Raw genomic sequence first — 18,193 nt, forward strand, 5'->3', positions numbered from 1 at the left:
TTGGAATTCAACATATGAGATGTTTCAGCGTATTCTAGATCTTAAAGTTCCTCTATCATCAGTATTAGTTGATTGCCATTAGGATGTTTACNTTCCTCTATCATCAGTATTAGTTGATTGCCATTAGGATGTTTACTTGTCCAATAATGACTGGCTAATTATTTCAAAAACATGTGAGATATTAAAATATTTTAAGGAAATAACAGTAGAAATAAGTAGTGAGAAATGTGTTTCTATTTCAAAATCTATTGTATTTAGTCGAGCACTACTTAAGTATTGTACTCATTTGGAAAATCAGTCATATGATTCACCGCAATTAACAAATATGGTTTCCAAATTAAATCAACAAGTACAACAAAGATTTGGATCACTTGAAAAAATACAAATTTTGGCAGAAGCCATGATTCTTGATCCAAGATTTAAAAAATTTGGATTTTTTAGTGAAAGAGCATTTTTAGAAGGAAAAAAAAACATTAATTGATAAAGCTACATCAATACGGATTGAAAATAATATACCAATTGTGACAAAAAATCAACCTTCTGTTACTGGAGGAGATTCTATTTGGAACGATTTTGATGAAGAAGTAAGTAGTCAACTGATATCTACAAATCCAACTTCTGCAGCTATCATTGAAATTGATAAATACCTTCAAGAAGGGTTAATTCCAAGAAATAAAAACATTTTAAAATGGTGAAAAGACAACCAAAATGTATATCCACGTTTGTTTGAACTGATGAAAAAACACCACTGCGTATTAGCTACATCAGTGCCCTGCGAACGAATATTTTCTAAAGCAGGGCAAATTATAACTGAAAAAAGAAGTAGGTTAATAAGTAAAAACTTTGAAAAAATGATATTTCTTAATTTTAATTCTACATAATGTTTTTTTTAAATATTTAATTAAATGACTGTAGTTCTAAATATTTTGAATACCTATTTTAAAACTTTTATGATATCTTTATTTTTTCTGAATTAATTTTATTTCCTAGGTTTGGAAACATTGTTTTTGTATATAGAAACTTTATTGTAGGTTTACTTACTTCAAGTTATTGAGTATTTTTTTTATGTTTGTTGTTGATATAACAGGTTCTAGAACATGAGTAAATTAATATTATTTATGATTATATAAATACATTTTTCATTATTAGTAAATATAAAAATTTTAAATTAATATATAATATTAATATGAAGCACATTTGGTAATATTATCACCTATATATAATAATTATTACCATAATGTTCGTTTCAATATCAATTAAGAATTCCAATTTAGAATACAAACATTAGTCGGTATAGATATTTTCAAAATATTTTTATTTATGGAAATAATTTATTTTTCTTGTTACTTAACAACTGTAATTTCATTTCAGGTAATACTTTTTTGAATATTGTAGAATTATAATTTAAAATGATAATTTAAAAAATCAATCATTAATCTCAATTTAAATGTTATAACTTTTAAGTAATAATAACACTCACCCTTGATGAGTTGACATAGACTTAAAATGTTGAAATTAAATTTAAATTGAATTATATTTAAGTTACAATTTGCACAAATTCACATAACACTAATGGTAATAAGTAATATCAGTAATCGCTGGATCATGAAGAGTTATTATTAACCTTGATAAAGAATCACAATTCACATGATTCAGAATTAATTGGAAAGACGTTCTAAACTAAATTCAATTCTTAGTAGTTCACAGTGAGTCATTGAGTCACAGTACTATGGCACACTGATTCAACTCACTCAGTTCACCTAAAAGAGTCAACTCTTTCATTTGACTCACTCACGAACTACCCATCTCTAATAAAAAGGGAAAATTAAATCAAGTTGTGAGTCGGCTTAGACGTGTTTTTGTGTGCATTTTTATTCATATGTGTGTGTTTTGTTTCATATATGTTATTTTTGTTTGTTAATATTTATCAGGGCTTCTGTGTGTAAATAAATATATATGTATTAAATAATAGTATTGCGTCTTTGCTCTGCTCCTGTGGTTGCTTGTTGTAATTCCCATGTATATACACATAAGAATATGTTTTAAAAATCTGAGATTTTGACATAATTCATAATGTTTATGCATCTATTTGTTGTAATAGCATAACATTTAGTCATAGAACCAGAAATTTAACAATTTTTGCTAAAGTAACCGTAGTTACCCCAGTCTCCTCAAAGATTTGAATGTTAATTATAAATATTTTCAGAGAAAATATTTGTAACTTTCAAATTCAATCTTAAAAGTTTATTAAAATGTCCTTTTCAAAAATAATATTCTAGCTATCAATGGTTTAAGATAAAGTACAATAATTGAAATTATTTCAATTTGCATAGAAGCATTTTTATGATAACGATTTTAATAATTGTCAGATATTATCTATACTTGTGACAACTATATTCTCTGTGCTATAATTTTTTTAATTTGAAAATAATTTCAAACAACTGTTTGTTAAAAGTTTTTTATCCATAGATCGTTCATCCGTTATAGAATTTAATACATAGAGACCTGGCGTGCAGGATCGCTCGTATATTAGTGCAAGCTATAGATTTAAAGATCATTACTTATTCAAATTTATGTTAATACTTTCATGATATTTATTGCAAAATCTTTAAATAAATTAATTGGTGATTTTTTTTTTCAAAAAGCTTCCTTATATTGCTATTAAAATTACTTTTTCTTGGTATCTATGTCTGATTTTAACTGAATATTTAAAGTTTTTCAGGACATAAATTATAAATGTTTCAAATATAAATCTGGATTGACTCATAATTATTTATATAATAATAATAAAATACATTATTAATTATGTTGCGGATCTACCTTGGCTCTTATCATGAAGTAATATATTATCTTATCAGTTGTGATCTTATTTAATTTCATCTTTTCCCGCTATTTATTATATTTATAATGATAAGAATTGTAATCGTTGCTATCGTAATTATAAGTTCAACGTCTTTTATTTAAGATTAATAATTTCTGTTGGTAATTTTATTAATTTGTAACTCTCCTGTGTACTTTTTATAACGAATAATATTTTTAATAATAATAACAGTTCTAATCAAATTTAATAATTTTAGTGTATGTTATGAAGTAATCACAAATTAAGGTATCTTTAGTCGTTTACACAATATAACAAATTTGAAATATNGTAATCATAAATTAAGGTATCTTTAATCGTTTACACAATATAACAAATTTGAAATATAATTGAGTTTGAAGAATGAATTTACATGTTTATAATCCTATTTTAAAATATAAGTTATTAAGGTTTATTACCGTTATATATAAAAAGGTTTGGACAAAATGGTTTATTCTATTCCCTACTTGAGTACAATTGAACTACCATATTAATCTGATAATTATTGTTGTTAGAATTTTATTGACTATACTCTAAATAAAAATTAGACAAAGTAAATGTAAATTAGTATAAAATCAATTAAGTAAAAGATTCTTTAATGTCTAGTAGAACATTTTTCCTATATAGTCTTATAGCTATATTTTTTTATCTTATTATATATTATATAGAAATGGCTATCAATACCTTTGGGCATGACAATCCTGGACAAAGCCTATTTCAAGGGACTGATCTGACCAGCATTCAAGTTAATAATGATTTTCAAGATGATGAAGAAGATCATTTAGAAAAGCAGAGACTTCAAGAAGAGGTATTAATAATGTTAGATAGATTTTTTAGTTTTAGTTGTTAAAGGTTTCCCAATAAATACAGTGAAATTCGCTTATAGCGATCTTCTAGGGACCTAGGGAATCTGATCGTTATAACCGAACTTCGTTATATCCGGATCATAAAAAAAAAATAATTTTTTTGAAAAATTGATTTATTAAACACATTTTAACATTCAAGGTACTAAATTTTAATAAATGTACAGATTATAATACATATATAGTATACGTTTACGATTTGTTTGAAAAATAATCTTTAATAGTAGTTTGTTTATAATTTGAATAAGATTTTTTAACAAAATTAGAAATATTATTTAATGCCATTGATACTTCTGGCGTATTTATGTCACTGTTTACCGAAACAAAAGTACGCACCTGATCAATATAAAAATACATTTCCGAAATAGATGGTAATTTGAATACGATTTCTTCGCTCTCTTCGTCAGCTTGTTCACTTTCATCATTATTTGCATTCAAAATAGACTTGACAATTTCTTCTTCATTGGGTTCTTCATTGGTCAAAAGAGCATCGTCAACCTCCGCAAAACTTTGTATGTTTTCTTCAGAAAAACACTCTGTGTCCAAATGATTTTCACTTACTACTTCTGTTTCGTCGTTTACCAAAGCCTTGAATCCAGCGTGGTGGAAACAGTTTCTTATTGTTGTGGTAGAAACATCATTCCATGCATCGGAGATCATTAAAATTGCATCTAATACTGAAATTTTAATATCTTTTCCCTGTTCCTCTTGGTTAATAATTTTGAGTACTAGTTTTTCCCGAAATTTCACTTTTAATGCTTTTATAATACCTTGATCCATAGGTTGTAACACAGAGGTCGTGTTTGGAGGGAGAAAAACCAACTTTATAAAATCAGTTTGAACAGGAGGATGAGCCGGACAATTATCTACAGTCAATAAGATATGTCGTTTTTCCTTTGCTAGTTGTTTATCCCATTCTTTTAACCAGTCGGAAAATATTTCACCGGTCATCCATGCTTTTTTATTGCTTTTGTAGTCAACTGTCAAGTTTTTGACATTTTTAAAACATCTCGGAGTCTGAGATTTTCCAATTACTAACAATTTTTTTTTGTAAGAACCAGTCATATTAGAGGCTACAAGAAGCGTGAGTCGCTCTTTAGATAATTTACCACCACTGCATGTTTCCCCTTTAAAACGTAATGTTTGAGACGGTGTTAGACGGTAAAACAATCCAGTTTCATCAGCGTTATAAATGTCACAATCTGCATAATTTTTACGCAAATTAGGCCAAACGTGTTCCAGCCAATTTTCCGAAACACCAACAGGAACGCTTGACGATTCTCCGCTTATTTTTCCAAAAACAATATTGTGTCTTTGACGAAAACGGGTAATCCAAGAGGAAGAACATTGAAAATCGATTTTATTAAAACACTTCCCGAATTCGGTCGCTTTTTCTCGAAGTATCGGACCACTTATTGGAATATTTTTAGATCGTTGTATTTTGAACCATTCCAAAAGAGCCTGTTCGACGTCTTGATGTTGGCTACATTTTAATCTTTTGTTAGATGTCACGTCTTTTTGAAAAACGCTTTTTATTTGGTCTTTTGATTTCCATATGGTAGATAGTGTTGATTGACTAATTCCTAGCTCTTGGCAAAGATCTTTATTAGAAACACCACATTCTAAGCGTTCAATTATTTTCACTTTTTCAGCAATAGTGAAACAGCGTCTTCTTTTATTTGACATTTTTATCTACGGAGTTCGGAACGTGTCTAAACGGATAGCAATCAAAACGGCGACTAAACGAGTAAGAAACGTATGCTGTATACAGTACGGGCGTACAAGACACATTATCTGTTACAGATAAGATTAAGAATTATCGATTTGGACGAAATCAAATTTACTACTACAATACTGTATTATTAATCGCTATAGGTGATCAATAAAAACCAATTTTCGTTTTAAAATAACATCGCTATATCCGGATTATCGTTATAACCGATATCGTTATATACGAATAAAAATACTACACATAACATATAAAACCAACCAAATACATCGCTTGGAATCGTTTTACCCGGATTATCGTTGTATACGGCATCGTTATAAGCGAATTTCACTGTATATTGATGTAATAGAGAATACGTATAATGGGACTTTTACCAGGATAAAACATATAGACGGAGTAAAAAAAAAATTTATGGTAAGAGTAGGAATGCACCAAAGTTTTGCTTTAAGCCCTTTTTTATTTTCTATAGTGATGGTTAAAATTACTAGAGAAATAAGGAGAGGGACCATGGTGCATGTTGTTTGTTGACAATGTAGTGTTAATAAGAGAAAATAGGGAAGAAATAAATGAAAGGCTAGAGGTGTAGAGATTGGGTTTAACAATTAGTAGAAATATGGTGAGAAATGATGGCAATAAAATGAGGAGAGTAATGATAATAAATGAGGATGTGATAGATGAAGTAGAAAATTCTAAATATTAAAAATCATTTGTAATAGTAGCCAGAATTTGCTAATATTTAAGTAAAGAAACTTTTGATATTTTTAAAGAAGATATCAAACATCTAAAACCCAAAAAGATAATTTGCCAGACATGAATCTTTGAACATATAGATAGCTTAGTAAGACGTTTGACTTATGTGTATATATATATATATATACATAGGTGTCAGGTAATTAATAATGGCAACANTATATATATATACACATAGGTGTCAGGTAATTAATAATGGCAACAATATTTTGGTGAAAACACTAACTTAAAGAATCATAATTAATATAATTTGGTAGGAAGTGTGCACAATGGACCTAAAAGTCTGAGTTCATGGTTAGTTGTTGCTTACCTCTCTAACAAATAAAACTAGGAACATTTGTACAAAAAAACAGTGTTGTTGACGAGATTTTGAGACTTAGAATTAAGTGTGAATGGATCAAGAGAAGTGTGTTGTTTTGTGCAATAAGAAAATCCAAATCTCTAAAGAAAGTTCTATACGACTGTAGCGAGATACAAGTTTCATTTACAGTTCCTGTACCACACAACTCCCTATGGGTGATTCCCTGCTCCCAGGTGTTGATCATTCCCTAGATGTACATTCCACATTTCCTATCAGGTCAATAGAGGGGCTTCCTTTAGTTCTGACTGTTAATGAAAATGACGATTTTCCGAGTATCTTATCTTTACGTGAGTCACATCCTCTTTTCCCTTTCAAGTAGGGAATTTAGTGAGTCGGTTAATTTCTTATTTGTGCTTTGCCACCTTTTCCTAATGTCACAAAAGATTCTTCAGCCTTCCTCTTCTCAGATTTCTGGGAAACTAATTTCTTCCCTTCCTTCTGGGTTGTCAGTGGCTTAGTAACATAGTTTGTGAAACAAACTCTTCCTATTCTAAAATATAGACTGCATTTGAGTTCCTCCAGTGTGATCATGTTCTTCTTATCCACACTTAGGAATAGAGTTTGTTCTTTAGGGCCAACCTCTGTCTCATAGTAGATTATTTTGATGGTTATGTTCAGTCCCGGGTTCTGTTTTTCCAAGATTTTCTTACAATCCTTGAGCAGTCCCGGTATGTGACTGACCATCTTTTTGTATCTGGTCGTGCTGTAAGCCTCCATTTGAAGCTTAGCACCAAGGTTTTATTTTATTGACATTTTCAGTGAGACATCTCTTAAGCTGCACTGACCACAAGTGCTTCTACAATGAGCCTAGTGTTTTCAAACCTTGGTACATTGTTTCCATCAGTACCCGATAGTATCGAGTCTCCAATACAAATTTCAATGAGTTGCTTTTGTTCAGTAGTTACTAGTGGGATAGCCCGTGGGATCATTGCTACTTTTTTTTGTTGGTTACCACATACTTACAAATTGGTACTCAACGGGTTTTCTTTACTGGAAGTTTAGGTCCCTTAGTTTCTAATACAAGATTTTTGGTAACCTCCGACTTTACCAAGTCATCAGTTTCCTTATATTTTTTCTTCAGTTGGTTCTTTTGTCCTTTTGTGTTTTCGTGGTTCTCTGCAGCTTGAGCTTTTAAATGCTATTAAATATCTTAGATTTAAGTTTAAGACCTTCAATCCTTTCAGCAACTTCACCCAGTTTGTTTTGTGACTTCTGGTTTGCCTCTACTGGCATCATCTCTGTGCTAGTAGACGGTTCACTTAATGTCTTGTTGTTCTCATTGAGATTTTCAATTATAACAATTCTTCTACAAAGATCTATTAGTTCTTGTTTTGATAAGTTGTCTGTAAGATCCCAAGTTCGTTGTTTTGTGTTTTTTTTTATGTTTTTATCCATATAGTTTCCACGAATAGTAGAGATATGATGATCCATCACAGCAGAGCTCAATACTATGATAAGGCTTGAGTTGTTAAATCTGTGATCCTTACAGATCTCCCTATAGATAACAATTACTGTTACTAATTGTTGTGTTACTAAAATAATTGAAAACTAAAATTTTATAATAAAGAATTAATTAATTTTTTTCAGCTTAATAAAGAAATGGCAGAATTATTTAATGAAAGTGAGGCCAATATGAGTGTTATAAGTTCTAGTCATTGTAGTGACAATTCTGATGATGGTAAATTTGTTTAATTGAAATTTTTTAACTTTATATTTTATACTTGTATGGATTAAATTAAATTATTTTCCTTATTAAGAGGAAGTAAAAATAATATATTAATACCATCCACTCGAAATATATTTTTCCATCCAATATATTTTTAGAAAAATTGGTTTATATTTTGATTTTATATTTATATTTAATGTCCTCTTTGTAAAACTGCTTCTGGTAAAGAGAATGGAAAAACCCTAATAGCTCAACACAATGAAATTGAATCTCAGTACATAAAAACTGAGTCTGAATGTGTTCCTCCAACTGAACTATGTACTTTATTTTTTTTTAATTTTCAATTTTATATTTAATAAATTATTTAATTATGTATTTAATTATTTTAATATGTTCAGCTAAAGTACCTTATTCTTATCTGTATTATGTATTTTATTAAGTTTTTACATGTGAAACATTGTTGTTAATATTTATAACTATATTTAAAAAATTTTATTTACTTAACATTATTGATTTCCAATATAGAATTCTGTTTATTTTTTTTCCAGATTTAGAAAGTAACACGAGTCATAAAAAATCTATTCCTAAAGTAAAAAAAAAAAAAGACTGCATTATATCTAACAAAGTTTTTGAACATTTTCATCATAATGTTAACCAAAATTTTCATCCGGATTTTCATAAAGATGGTATAAAATATTTTTTAACGACTTTTGTAAAGCTTCTAAGTAATATAATTAATCATTTTTTTTATTTAGGATCATTTCCTTCCCCAATTCCTCAATACAATTCTCCAAATCAAGAAAAACCAACTAATTTAACTGAAGTTGCTCATAATGTAAGCAAGAATTATGTATATGAAGGTATAATTATGAAATAATTAATTTAAAATTTTTATATTACAGAATATAAATGCACTTATGATGCTTATGTATATTTGGTAATTTTCGAAGAAATAGTAACCCAAAGACATATTATATAAACAATTTTTCTTAATTTTTATATATGTCTTGTAAAACCTTTAATATAATATATTAAGCCAAAGATATACAAGGAAATTGACTAATTATAATACCTTTCACAAATGCTTATAAGTATAAAATATTATATATATATATATACAGGTTCATCAGTTTATCATAAACCACTCGATTACTCTCAAAATAAATACAATATTGAAAAAAAATTTTGCCTTTTTACATTTATTTCTTAATGTATATGCTAATAATTACTATTTAGGATCATTCTTTATTACTCAAATAGATTTCAAATTTATTTTTTTTATGCAATATACATATTGAACTAGTTTATCAAATAGAAAATAATCTAATTAAGAAAATGACTGGTCAATAGCAACTTTTGAGCTAGTATTTCAGAAGTTCTTAACAATATAAGTAATGATTGGAGGTGAGAAATAGGTACTGCTATTTTCCTGGGTTTACTTTTCTTCTCGCCTATGTATAAAAATGGTAATAACTTCCAAAGTACTGGTTCAAAAGTTGTTATCAGCCAGTAATTTTCTTAATTAGATTAATAAGTTTTATACTTTTAAACATTTGTGTGAAGTATAATTAATCAATTACCTTATTTATCATTGACTTAATATATTTTATTTATTTATTGATTTTCAAAATAATCTTTGGTCCTTTTTTTTTTTTTTCCACATTCCGGCATGTTGTGGACCGCCCTGGAACTACCGCGAGGTATTGCTTCAGGGCCACGCCGCCTAAAATTCACACCACCACGTTATGAATCAGCCCGAAATTAATCAAGAGCTGATTCACAACGTGGTGTGGCCTCCCCCGTCAACCGCATCCCAATAGTCGGGATCCGTTGCCCGGGTTGCACTTTGGTCCTATACCCCTCTAACCTTCAAAATAGTATCAATTTTTTTTATAAAAACATCTTTTTCTAGCTTAAAATAAGAAAATTACAGATGTTAATAACTTTTTAACTAGTATTTTAAAAGACATTAAAGACATTATTCTAGGGCTGTAGAAGTAGTGTGGTTCATAGATGCATTCAGATTAAAAAACACTTCATTTTCAGTCATTATAGTAAAATGTTAATAACTAAAAAAAATGTTGGTTTAAAATTTGTTAACGTCCAATCATTTTCTTGTTTTTAATGTACTTAAACATATATGTTTCCATTTAAACATAAATAGATAATATTTTAAAGGAAAGATAATTTTCTTCTTTTCAGAAGTTTATAGTGTCCTATTTTGTGTTCTATAATTTTCAAAAAAAAAAAAAATTCCTTCCGTTTTATAATTTTAAAAATATTGCGCGAGGCATAGTTAATCAATTTTCCTGTATTACATCTGTAATATGTACAAAAGCCATACAAATGGGTTTTTGAGATTTTTAAAAATTTGTTTAAAAAATTATGTTTTGTTATATGTGTTAAAAAATTACTATTAAATTTTAATAGGAATGTTTATAAATTTTAAATATATTTTTATATTCCTGTAAGTGACTAAAATTTACTTTAGTTTTTAAAAATAGCTACAGATTGGTATTTTTGGTGAAATACTGAAGTGGTTATTGAATTAGGCTATTATTCTATGCATTAGTCCTTATAAATGAATTCCCTGAAAGGATGAACCAAAAAAATATTTAATTGTTTATAAATCAAGAAATTAATAATACTAAACAAAATAAAAATAAACTTTTTTTCAAAATTATTATCACTTTAGAAGAAATGTTATGATGAAAGATTAATCAATCTTCCAATAACATTATTTTCTTTTAAAATTAATTTATTTTTATTTTTAAGAAATGCAAGGCGATACAAACCAAGAAATAACAAAAACCATTAATGAAATAAGACGTAGAGAAATATCAAGATTAGAAACTGAATTGGCAGAATATAAAATGAANTAAGACGTAAAGAAATATCAAGATTAGAAATTGAGTTGACAGAAAATAAAATGATAGCAAATATAGAAATTGAAAGTTTAAAAAAAAAATTATTATTAACAGAATCTGAAAATCAACGAGTTATAGTACAATATCAACATCAATGTGGTAAATATTTTATATTTATAAAATATAATATTTCAATATTTTAGTATTTAATTTATTAAATAATAGTTTAAAATATTTGAATTAAAAAAAAGTAAAATATAGTTAAATAATTAATATATATTTAAATAATTAAGTAAAAAAATATATGTATATTTTTAGAGAATTTAAAAAAACAAGCTCAACAGTTAGAGGAAGAAAATGAATGTTTGAAACATAAAGTCGAATTATCTGAAAAATCAAATGTCAAAGTGAGTTAATTTTAGTTTTTAAATAGTCTAATATATATTTTAGCTTCTATGTGTAGCTAAGAAGCTATTGGTTTTACTTTTCCATGTTTTTTTGTAGATAAGTTTAATCCACTTCTTTGTACCTATTATGCTCAATAATATGTCAGAAAATTACTAAATGTATCTAAATAAAACTATTATGTGTACTACGAATTATTACAAAATTTTTATTGATAATACTTTAGACAAAAATCCTGCAGACTATACTTTTTTTTAAAATCCAATCATTTAATATACTGTTGGGACTTAAAAATCATATCAACATTTTTTTCTTTATAATTTTTGATAATTTTCTAAAAACCTTACCATTTTTAATTTTACAACAAGTTAAAAATAATAAAATGTATATTGTGATAAAAAAAATAAAGTATCCAAAATATAAATTTCTAGAAGTTATATTAGGTATTAAAGTTGTATGAACGCAGCGCCCGGTGGTATTCACGCGGGTTCTTCAACGTTGGTGGTTTTGTTTTGTCTTACGTTTTAGCTATGTCGAGGATAAAGAATAAGATGAGTGGACTGTATGTTTGAATGTTGAATGAATTTCACAAGATATAATTATAAAAATTAAATGTATTATATAATAAATATAAAATCTTATATACACCAATGTGGATAGGGGGGACACTTAATACTAATGCCACAAAGGCAATGATATAAACAAATAATAAATTATACAAGTGAGTCTTAGAAAGATAAATGAACAAGCATTATACTTATCTGCTAAATGAAAACGGCTGATGATAATGCTGAATATTGAAAGGATCAAGTGTCGAATGCAAGTTGCTGACCAAAGTGTACAATATGCTGTCAAAAGTATTGTGATGTGTCTCAGAAAATATATAGACCCAACGGCGATAAAACTGAGCGCACAGGGTACGAAAAGGTGATATTTTCTTTTTACAGTAAAACGAATACAAAACTACTAGCTCGCAAAAACGCCATAGAGCTTATAACAGAAGAAGCGTTAAGATGGCTGCAACAACGGTGACATAGAGAGAAAAACCGACAACAACTCTATGTAACACAACGATAACATGAATAATCAAAAAACACATTTTCTTGACAGCATATTCGATCGATGTGTATCCAACAAAAGTCAAAGAAAAATCACACCATTTCCAGTAAAAATAGCTGATTTTAACATGTATATAGCAACATCTACATAGTTAAATAAAAATTATAAATTTAATGTACCATACAATTAAAAAAAATATATGTTTCGATGTCTTGTCTTCTCTGAGTTATTGGCCTCAAATCATGCCAATCATGTAATTTAAAAATCTAAATACAATGCCATTATTTAATATAAAAAAGAAAAGCTTAATATCATTGAATTATCACACAACTAATACAAAAACCATATAATTTTTGGTTAAAATAGTTGATTTTAAAAAAGGTTTTGTGTAACAATGGAACATCCACATCATTCAAAACTAATCAAGTTATAGTTTATTTAATGCATTTTATGATTATAAAAAGAAAGATGTTCCAGTGTCTTGTTTTCTATTAGTAATCGACTTTTAAAATTGTAAATCATGTAATTTTTGGTGGATATGTTAAGCTTTTCAAAAATACATTGAAGCATTTAGGACAGTGATTTTAATTATTGTTAGATATCAATTAATACTAACCTAAAAAAATGTCTTAACTCCAACCTTTTCTGGATCCCTACTGTACTTTATTTTTGATTGTTTGTTAATAGTTAACTAAAGATATGGATAAAATGCGTTTAAATATGGTCAATCTTGAAGAACAACTCACTATTTTAAATCGAAATAATGGAACAAAGCATTATGATACAAATTTTGATGTTATTATTAATGACTTAAAGAAAAATCATGCTCAGGAAGTTGCTTATTTACAAGATCAGTATAAAAATCTAATGGATCAAATGAAAGCAAAAGTATATTATTTTGTTTAAAAAAATATTTAGTCTATTATTTTATTGCTATTTAAAAATAATATCTAATTTAACAACTCAAATTTTTTATTAAGTTATTTATATAATCAAATGTTTTATTTTTATTTTTTAGGATAATCATTGTTTGATATTATCAAATGAATTTAAACAATTGCAACAAGCTCACTACAAAACTATTTCAGAAAACAGTCATCTAATAAATGATTTATCTAAAGAATTGAATAAAACACATAAAATGAATCATACATTTCAGCCATCTAATAGTTTCGAAAATATTATTCAACTAAATAATCAACTTACCCAGTGTGCAAAACAAAATCAACAATTAAATAATACAATAGAAAAATTAACAGCAAGTTTTTTTTTACTTAAATAAATCATTTAATTTTTCTTTCATGTTTAATAACCTCTCTATAAGTTATGTTTGTGCCATAGAGATTAGGAAAACCTACATAGCCCAGTGCGACAGAATCAATCCTGGTATTTACATACTGAGACACGACATTTTACTGACTGAGCTATGAAGGCCACTAAATTTAAATAAATATGTAAATATATGACATATATTGTGTAGTAAATGTGTAACATTTTACATAGGTTGAAAATGAAAAATTACGATCAGATTTAAATACAAAAGTTGTCAACCTTAGTCTCATCAAAGTTGATAAACCTACAGAAGATTCTGATATGAATAAATTAAAAGATAATTATCAAGAAACTTTACAACAACTTCAAAAACAAAGAGACGATGTTAGTAAGCTCACAGAAATATTAAAAATTAAAGACAAAAGTATTGCAGAAAAGGAAAAAAAAGAAATAGCATATCATGATTGCCTAAATAAAATACAGGTATTTTAAATTTTTAGTATTTGCATTTTATTTTAAAAGTATCTTGTGTTTCAGTTTGAGTTGAATAAACACATCCAAGAAAAAAATCAATCAAGTGTGCACTCAAATCATGATTGTGAAACTTTAAGAAACACTTTAGAAATGCAATTAGAAGATACTTTTTGTAAATTGATTCGGGTTGAAGAAGATGGTGTTGCTATAATGAAACAAATAAAAAATGATGAAAAACTATTGAGTGCTAATATTGTTGATGAGTATATGTACTATCATCAAGTTTCTATGGAGAAATTTACAAAAGAAAAAGATGAAGAGATGAAACAATTACAGTATGTAACAATCCATCTACTAAATATACTTGTGTATATTTATTTATTATGTTTATTCTATTCATATTGTTTTGTATTAAAATTCTTGTAACTTAAAAAGTACTTATATAAAAATTGTTATTGCTACACTAACATTTTTTGTAAGAAAAGCACTAAACTATTTTTTAATTTTGAAAAATATTTTTAATTATAGACCAATAGTTAAAGGAGTTATCAGTATATTTGAGAGACAATATAGGGTGCTTCTATTATCATAATCCTCTTAATTAATCTTCTTCTTCTTCTTGGGTTTATTGGGCCTTTAAGACCATCTCGTCTCACAACCAAGCTTCCAGCCTTCTCTGTCCACTGCCAAATCCCTCCAATTGGACACACCTCCAATCTCAAGGATGCTCAACATCCTTTTTTACAACATCTTCCCAGCGCATTCTTGGTCTTCCGAAAGGTCTTTTACCTACAGGATTTTGTTCAATCACTGCATGTAGAAGTGGATTTTGGTTCCTCCAAGCATGGCCGGTCCATCGTAGTCTTCTTCCTCTGATAATCTTCAATATATTCGGACCACTATATAGTGTTTCTAGTTCTATATTCTTTCTTCGTCTCCACTCCCCAGTTATTTCGTCCTTGACTGGGCCATATATTTTCCGTAATACTTTTCTTTCAAAGGTAATAAATCTCTGTTCGTCCATTTTTCTAAGTGGCCATGTTTCTGATCCATATAATATAACCGGTCGTATCAGGGACGTATATAATTGTTAATTAATTCTTCGCGATATTACTCTTGAATGTAGTATCTTAGTGAGTCCAAAGTAACATTTATTCCCAGCTTGAATTCTCGCTGCTACCTCGTTTGCTATATTATTTTTTTCAGTCAAAATAGTACCGAGGTATTTGAACTATTGTACTCTTTTAAATTCGTAATGATCTATTTTTATGGACTGACAAAAGGGTAGCTCTCGTCTACTCAAGATCATATACTCCGTTTTTTGTTCGTTTACGTATAGTCCTACTTTTGATGCTGCTTTATACAATCTACTAAATAATATCTTCAATCTATCTTCAGATTCTTCCATCAACACTATATCATCCGCATAAGCAAGTATACCTATCGCCGTGTCTTGTAGTCTAATACCTTCATGAGGTTCAATTTTCATTTCCCTAATTACCCTCTCTAAAACCACGTTGAACAGAATCGGCGATAACGAATCACCTTGTCTTAGTCCTGAATTCACTCTAACCGGGCCAGTTATTGAATTTCCCACTTGAACCCTTACCAAGGTCTCCATTACACTGATCGATATTAGATTGACCAGTTTTTGTGGGAAATAAAATTCTTTCATAATATTCAGTAGACTGTCTCTATAAATACTATCATATGCTTTTTTAAAGTCCACGAAAAGTGTATGTATTTCTTTATCAAACTCCCATTTTTTTTTTGAAACAATTGCCTAATTATGAACTTCTGGTCCGTCGTAGATCTACCAGCTCTAAACTCTCCTTGATAGTTTCCTATTATTTGTTCTGCTTTTTCTTTAATTCTGTCTAAGACACAATTCGAGAATATTTTATATGCTACATTAAGCAAGGATATTCCCCGATAATTGTTGCAATCCTGTCTATCACCTTTTTTGTGAATTGGCACACCACCGCCACCTTCCAATCCTCTGCAAGTTTTTCTGTTGTCCACACCCTGCTAATGACTTGCCAGATCCATCGTATTGCATCTTTTCCTCCATATTTTAAGAGTTCCGCTTGAACACAATCCTCTCCTGGGGATTTGTGACTTTTTAATCTTTGTACTTGTACTTCAATTTCCTCAAGTGAGGGGTGTGGGCATTCTTGTGTATTTATGTTCCTAATATTAAAGAGACATTTTTCGGTTGGTTCCTCACAGTTTAGTAGATGGTCAAAATACTTTCTCCATTTTTCAGCTATTTCTTTCTCTGTAGTTATTAACATTCCATCATCATCCTTAAGAAACCGTTCCTTCTTTTTAAAATCTTCTTTTAAATCTTTCACTCTCTTACACATATCGCGGGTCCTATTTAACCTAAAGTCCTGTTCTGCATCTTGCATAATATTTTGAATATACTTTCTTTTTTCAAATCTTATTGTATTGTGAGCCTCTTTCCTCCGTCTGCTAAATTCTGTAGCACTTTCTTTATTATTAGTATCTTTCAACCATTCTTCCCGGGCTATCTTTCTCCTTTGTACTGCATCTTCACAAATTTTGTTGAACCATGGTTTCTTTCTCTTTTTTCTTATCCCTAAGGTTATTTTTGCGGTTTGTTGTACAACACCTCTAATTTTGCCCCAAACATCATTCACATCGTCTGTGTTTATTATTTGTTGTTCTTTAAGATTTTCGCTGATTTTTTTGTTGTAATTTTTATATATGTCACCGTCTTCTAACTTCTCAATATCATACCTCTCTATTGTATTTAATTTGTGCATGCTTTGCTTCTTGAATTTTACTCTTATCCAAATACCTAACAGAAGATGGTTGGAGTTTGCGTCGGCGCCTCGTAATGTTCTCACATTGATTATACCATTTTTAAACCTTTTGTTAACCAGTACATGGTCAATCTGGTTCTTGTGTCTCCCATCCGGTGACACCCAAGTATATTTGTATATATCTTTGCGTGGGAACATAGTGCTTTTAATTATTAAACCTTTTCCTAATGCAAAATTTGCTAGTCTTGAACCATTATCATTCGAGTGTATTGGAGGCTGTGTATTCCTGCCACTTCATAGTATATCCTTTCCTTTCCTATTTTAGCATTTAGGTCACCTAGTATAATTTTTATATTTCCCAACGTTGTATCAAATATCTCCTCAAGTGTATCGTAAAACTCTTCCTTTTCTTCCTCATCTTTATCCTTCGTTGGCGCATGTACATTGATTAACACTATATGAAGGTCTTTATCCTTTAGGGTTAATGTCGAGATTCTCGGATTTACATATTTGAACTCTTTAATCATATGTAGAATCGATTCATGTACAGCAAAACCAGTCCCTAGTTTGTACCCTCGTTCGCTTCTTCCATTTATGATTGTTGTTTGTGACATTTTTGTTGTTCCCGCATCCTCCAATCTCATCTCTTGTAACCCCACACTCTTCATTTTGTATCTCTTCACTTCACCTACTAATTCCGCTGCTACTCCAGGTTTGTATAGTGTTTGTATATTCCAAGTACTACATTTTAAATCCGATATCCAATTTCCAGTCGTTTTTCCCAATCTAGTCCGAAGCTTGTTGTTGTTCGAATCCTGAACATGAAGTTTTTACAGTACAGTTTGTCGGCCTGTAGCTAACCTATCTAAAGATAGGTGTCAGAGTTATCTTTCGATAACCCTAACAAATAGGGTACGCGGGGTCGTCACACCTGTAGACTTAATAAAGTCTCCCTTGCGGGACCTCTTAATTAATAGAAAAATAAAATTAATATTGAGAATTTTTTTTTTTCATTTAATTACATCTCCTCCTCCTTTTTCTTTCTCTTTCTTTCTTAATTCCTACTACTTGGGATTGGCCACCCTTATCCTAAACTTCCAC

General features: G+C 28.9%; 2 protein-coding genes across 4 annotated transcripts in view; one reads left to right on the forward strand and one right to left on the reverse strand.

The window, feature by feature from the left end:
- The first annotated feature begins 2,943 nt into the window (after window positions 1-2,943).
- Window positions 2,944-18,193, forward strand: part of LOC126904021 (putative leucine-rich repeat-containing protein DDB_G0290503) — a 34,625-nt gene continuing 19,375 nt past the window's right edge. Inside the window, exons 1-12 of one of the 3 annotated variants that reach the window (XM_050682651.1) lie at window positions 2,944-3,106; window positions 3,526-3,665; window positions 8,148-8,238; window positions 8,775-8,912; window positions 8,982-9,086; window positions 11,002-11,104; window positions 11,161-11,252; window positions 11,412-11,500; window positions 13,245-13,445; window positions 13,576-13,815; window positions 14,061-14,312; window positions 14,367-14,638. In XM_050682651.1, the coding sequence (XP_050538608.1) occupies window positions 3,528-3,665; window positions 8,148-8,238; window positions 8,775-8,912; window positions 8,982-9,086; window positions 11,002-11,104; window positions 11,161-11,252; window positions 11,412-11,500; window positions 13,245-13,445; window positions 13,576-13,815; window positions 14,061-14,312; window positions 14,367-14,638 (1,721 nt within the window). In that variant the 5' untranslated portion in view covers window positions 2,944-3,106; window positions 3,526-3,527. Of the gene's footprint in view, window positions 3,107-3,161; window positions 3,293-3,525; window positions 3,666-8,147; window positions 8,239-8,774; window positions 8,913-8,981; window positions 9,087-11,001; window positions 11,105-11,160; window positions 11,253-11,411; window positions 11,501-13,244; window positions 13,446-13,575; window positions 13,816-14,060; window positions 14,313-14,366; window positions 14,639-18,193 lie in introns of those variants that run through there. The other 2 variants (XM_050682652.1, XM_050682653.1) reach the window with 2 other exon arrangements.
- LOC126904028 (tigger transposable element-derived protein 4-like) lies at window positions 3,850-6,324 on the reverse strand. The gene has a single exon (XM_050682662.1). It carries the CDS (start codon window positions 5,404-5,406, stop codon window positions 3,913-3,915), a length of 1,494 nt encoding a protein of 497 aa, XP_050538619.1. The 5' UTR covers window positions 5,407-6,324; the 3' UTR covers window positions 3,850-3,912.

This window comes from Daktulosphaira vitifoliae, unplaced genomic scaffold (assembly GCF_025091365.1).
Source record: "Daktulosphaira vitifoliae isolate Bord-2020 unplaced genomic scaffold, ASM2509136v1 Scaffold_4, whole genome shotgun sequence".
Classification (NCBI taxonomy): domain Eukaryota; kingdom Metazoa; phylum Arthropoda; class Insecta; order Hemiptera; family Phylloxeridae; genus Daktulosphaira; species Daktulosphaira vitifoliae.

Coding starts and splice junctions, on each gene's coding strand:
- LOC126904028 (XM_050682662.1), bottom strand. CDS start 5,406: ATGTCAAATAAAAGAAGACGCTGTTTCACTATTGCTGAAAAAGTGAAA.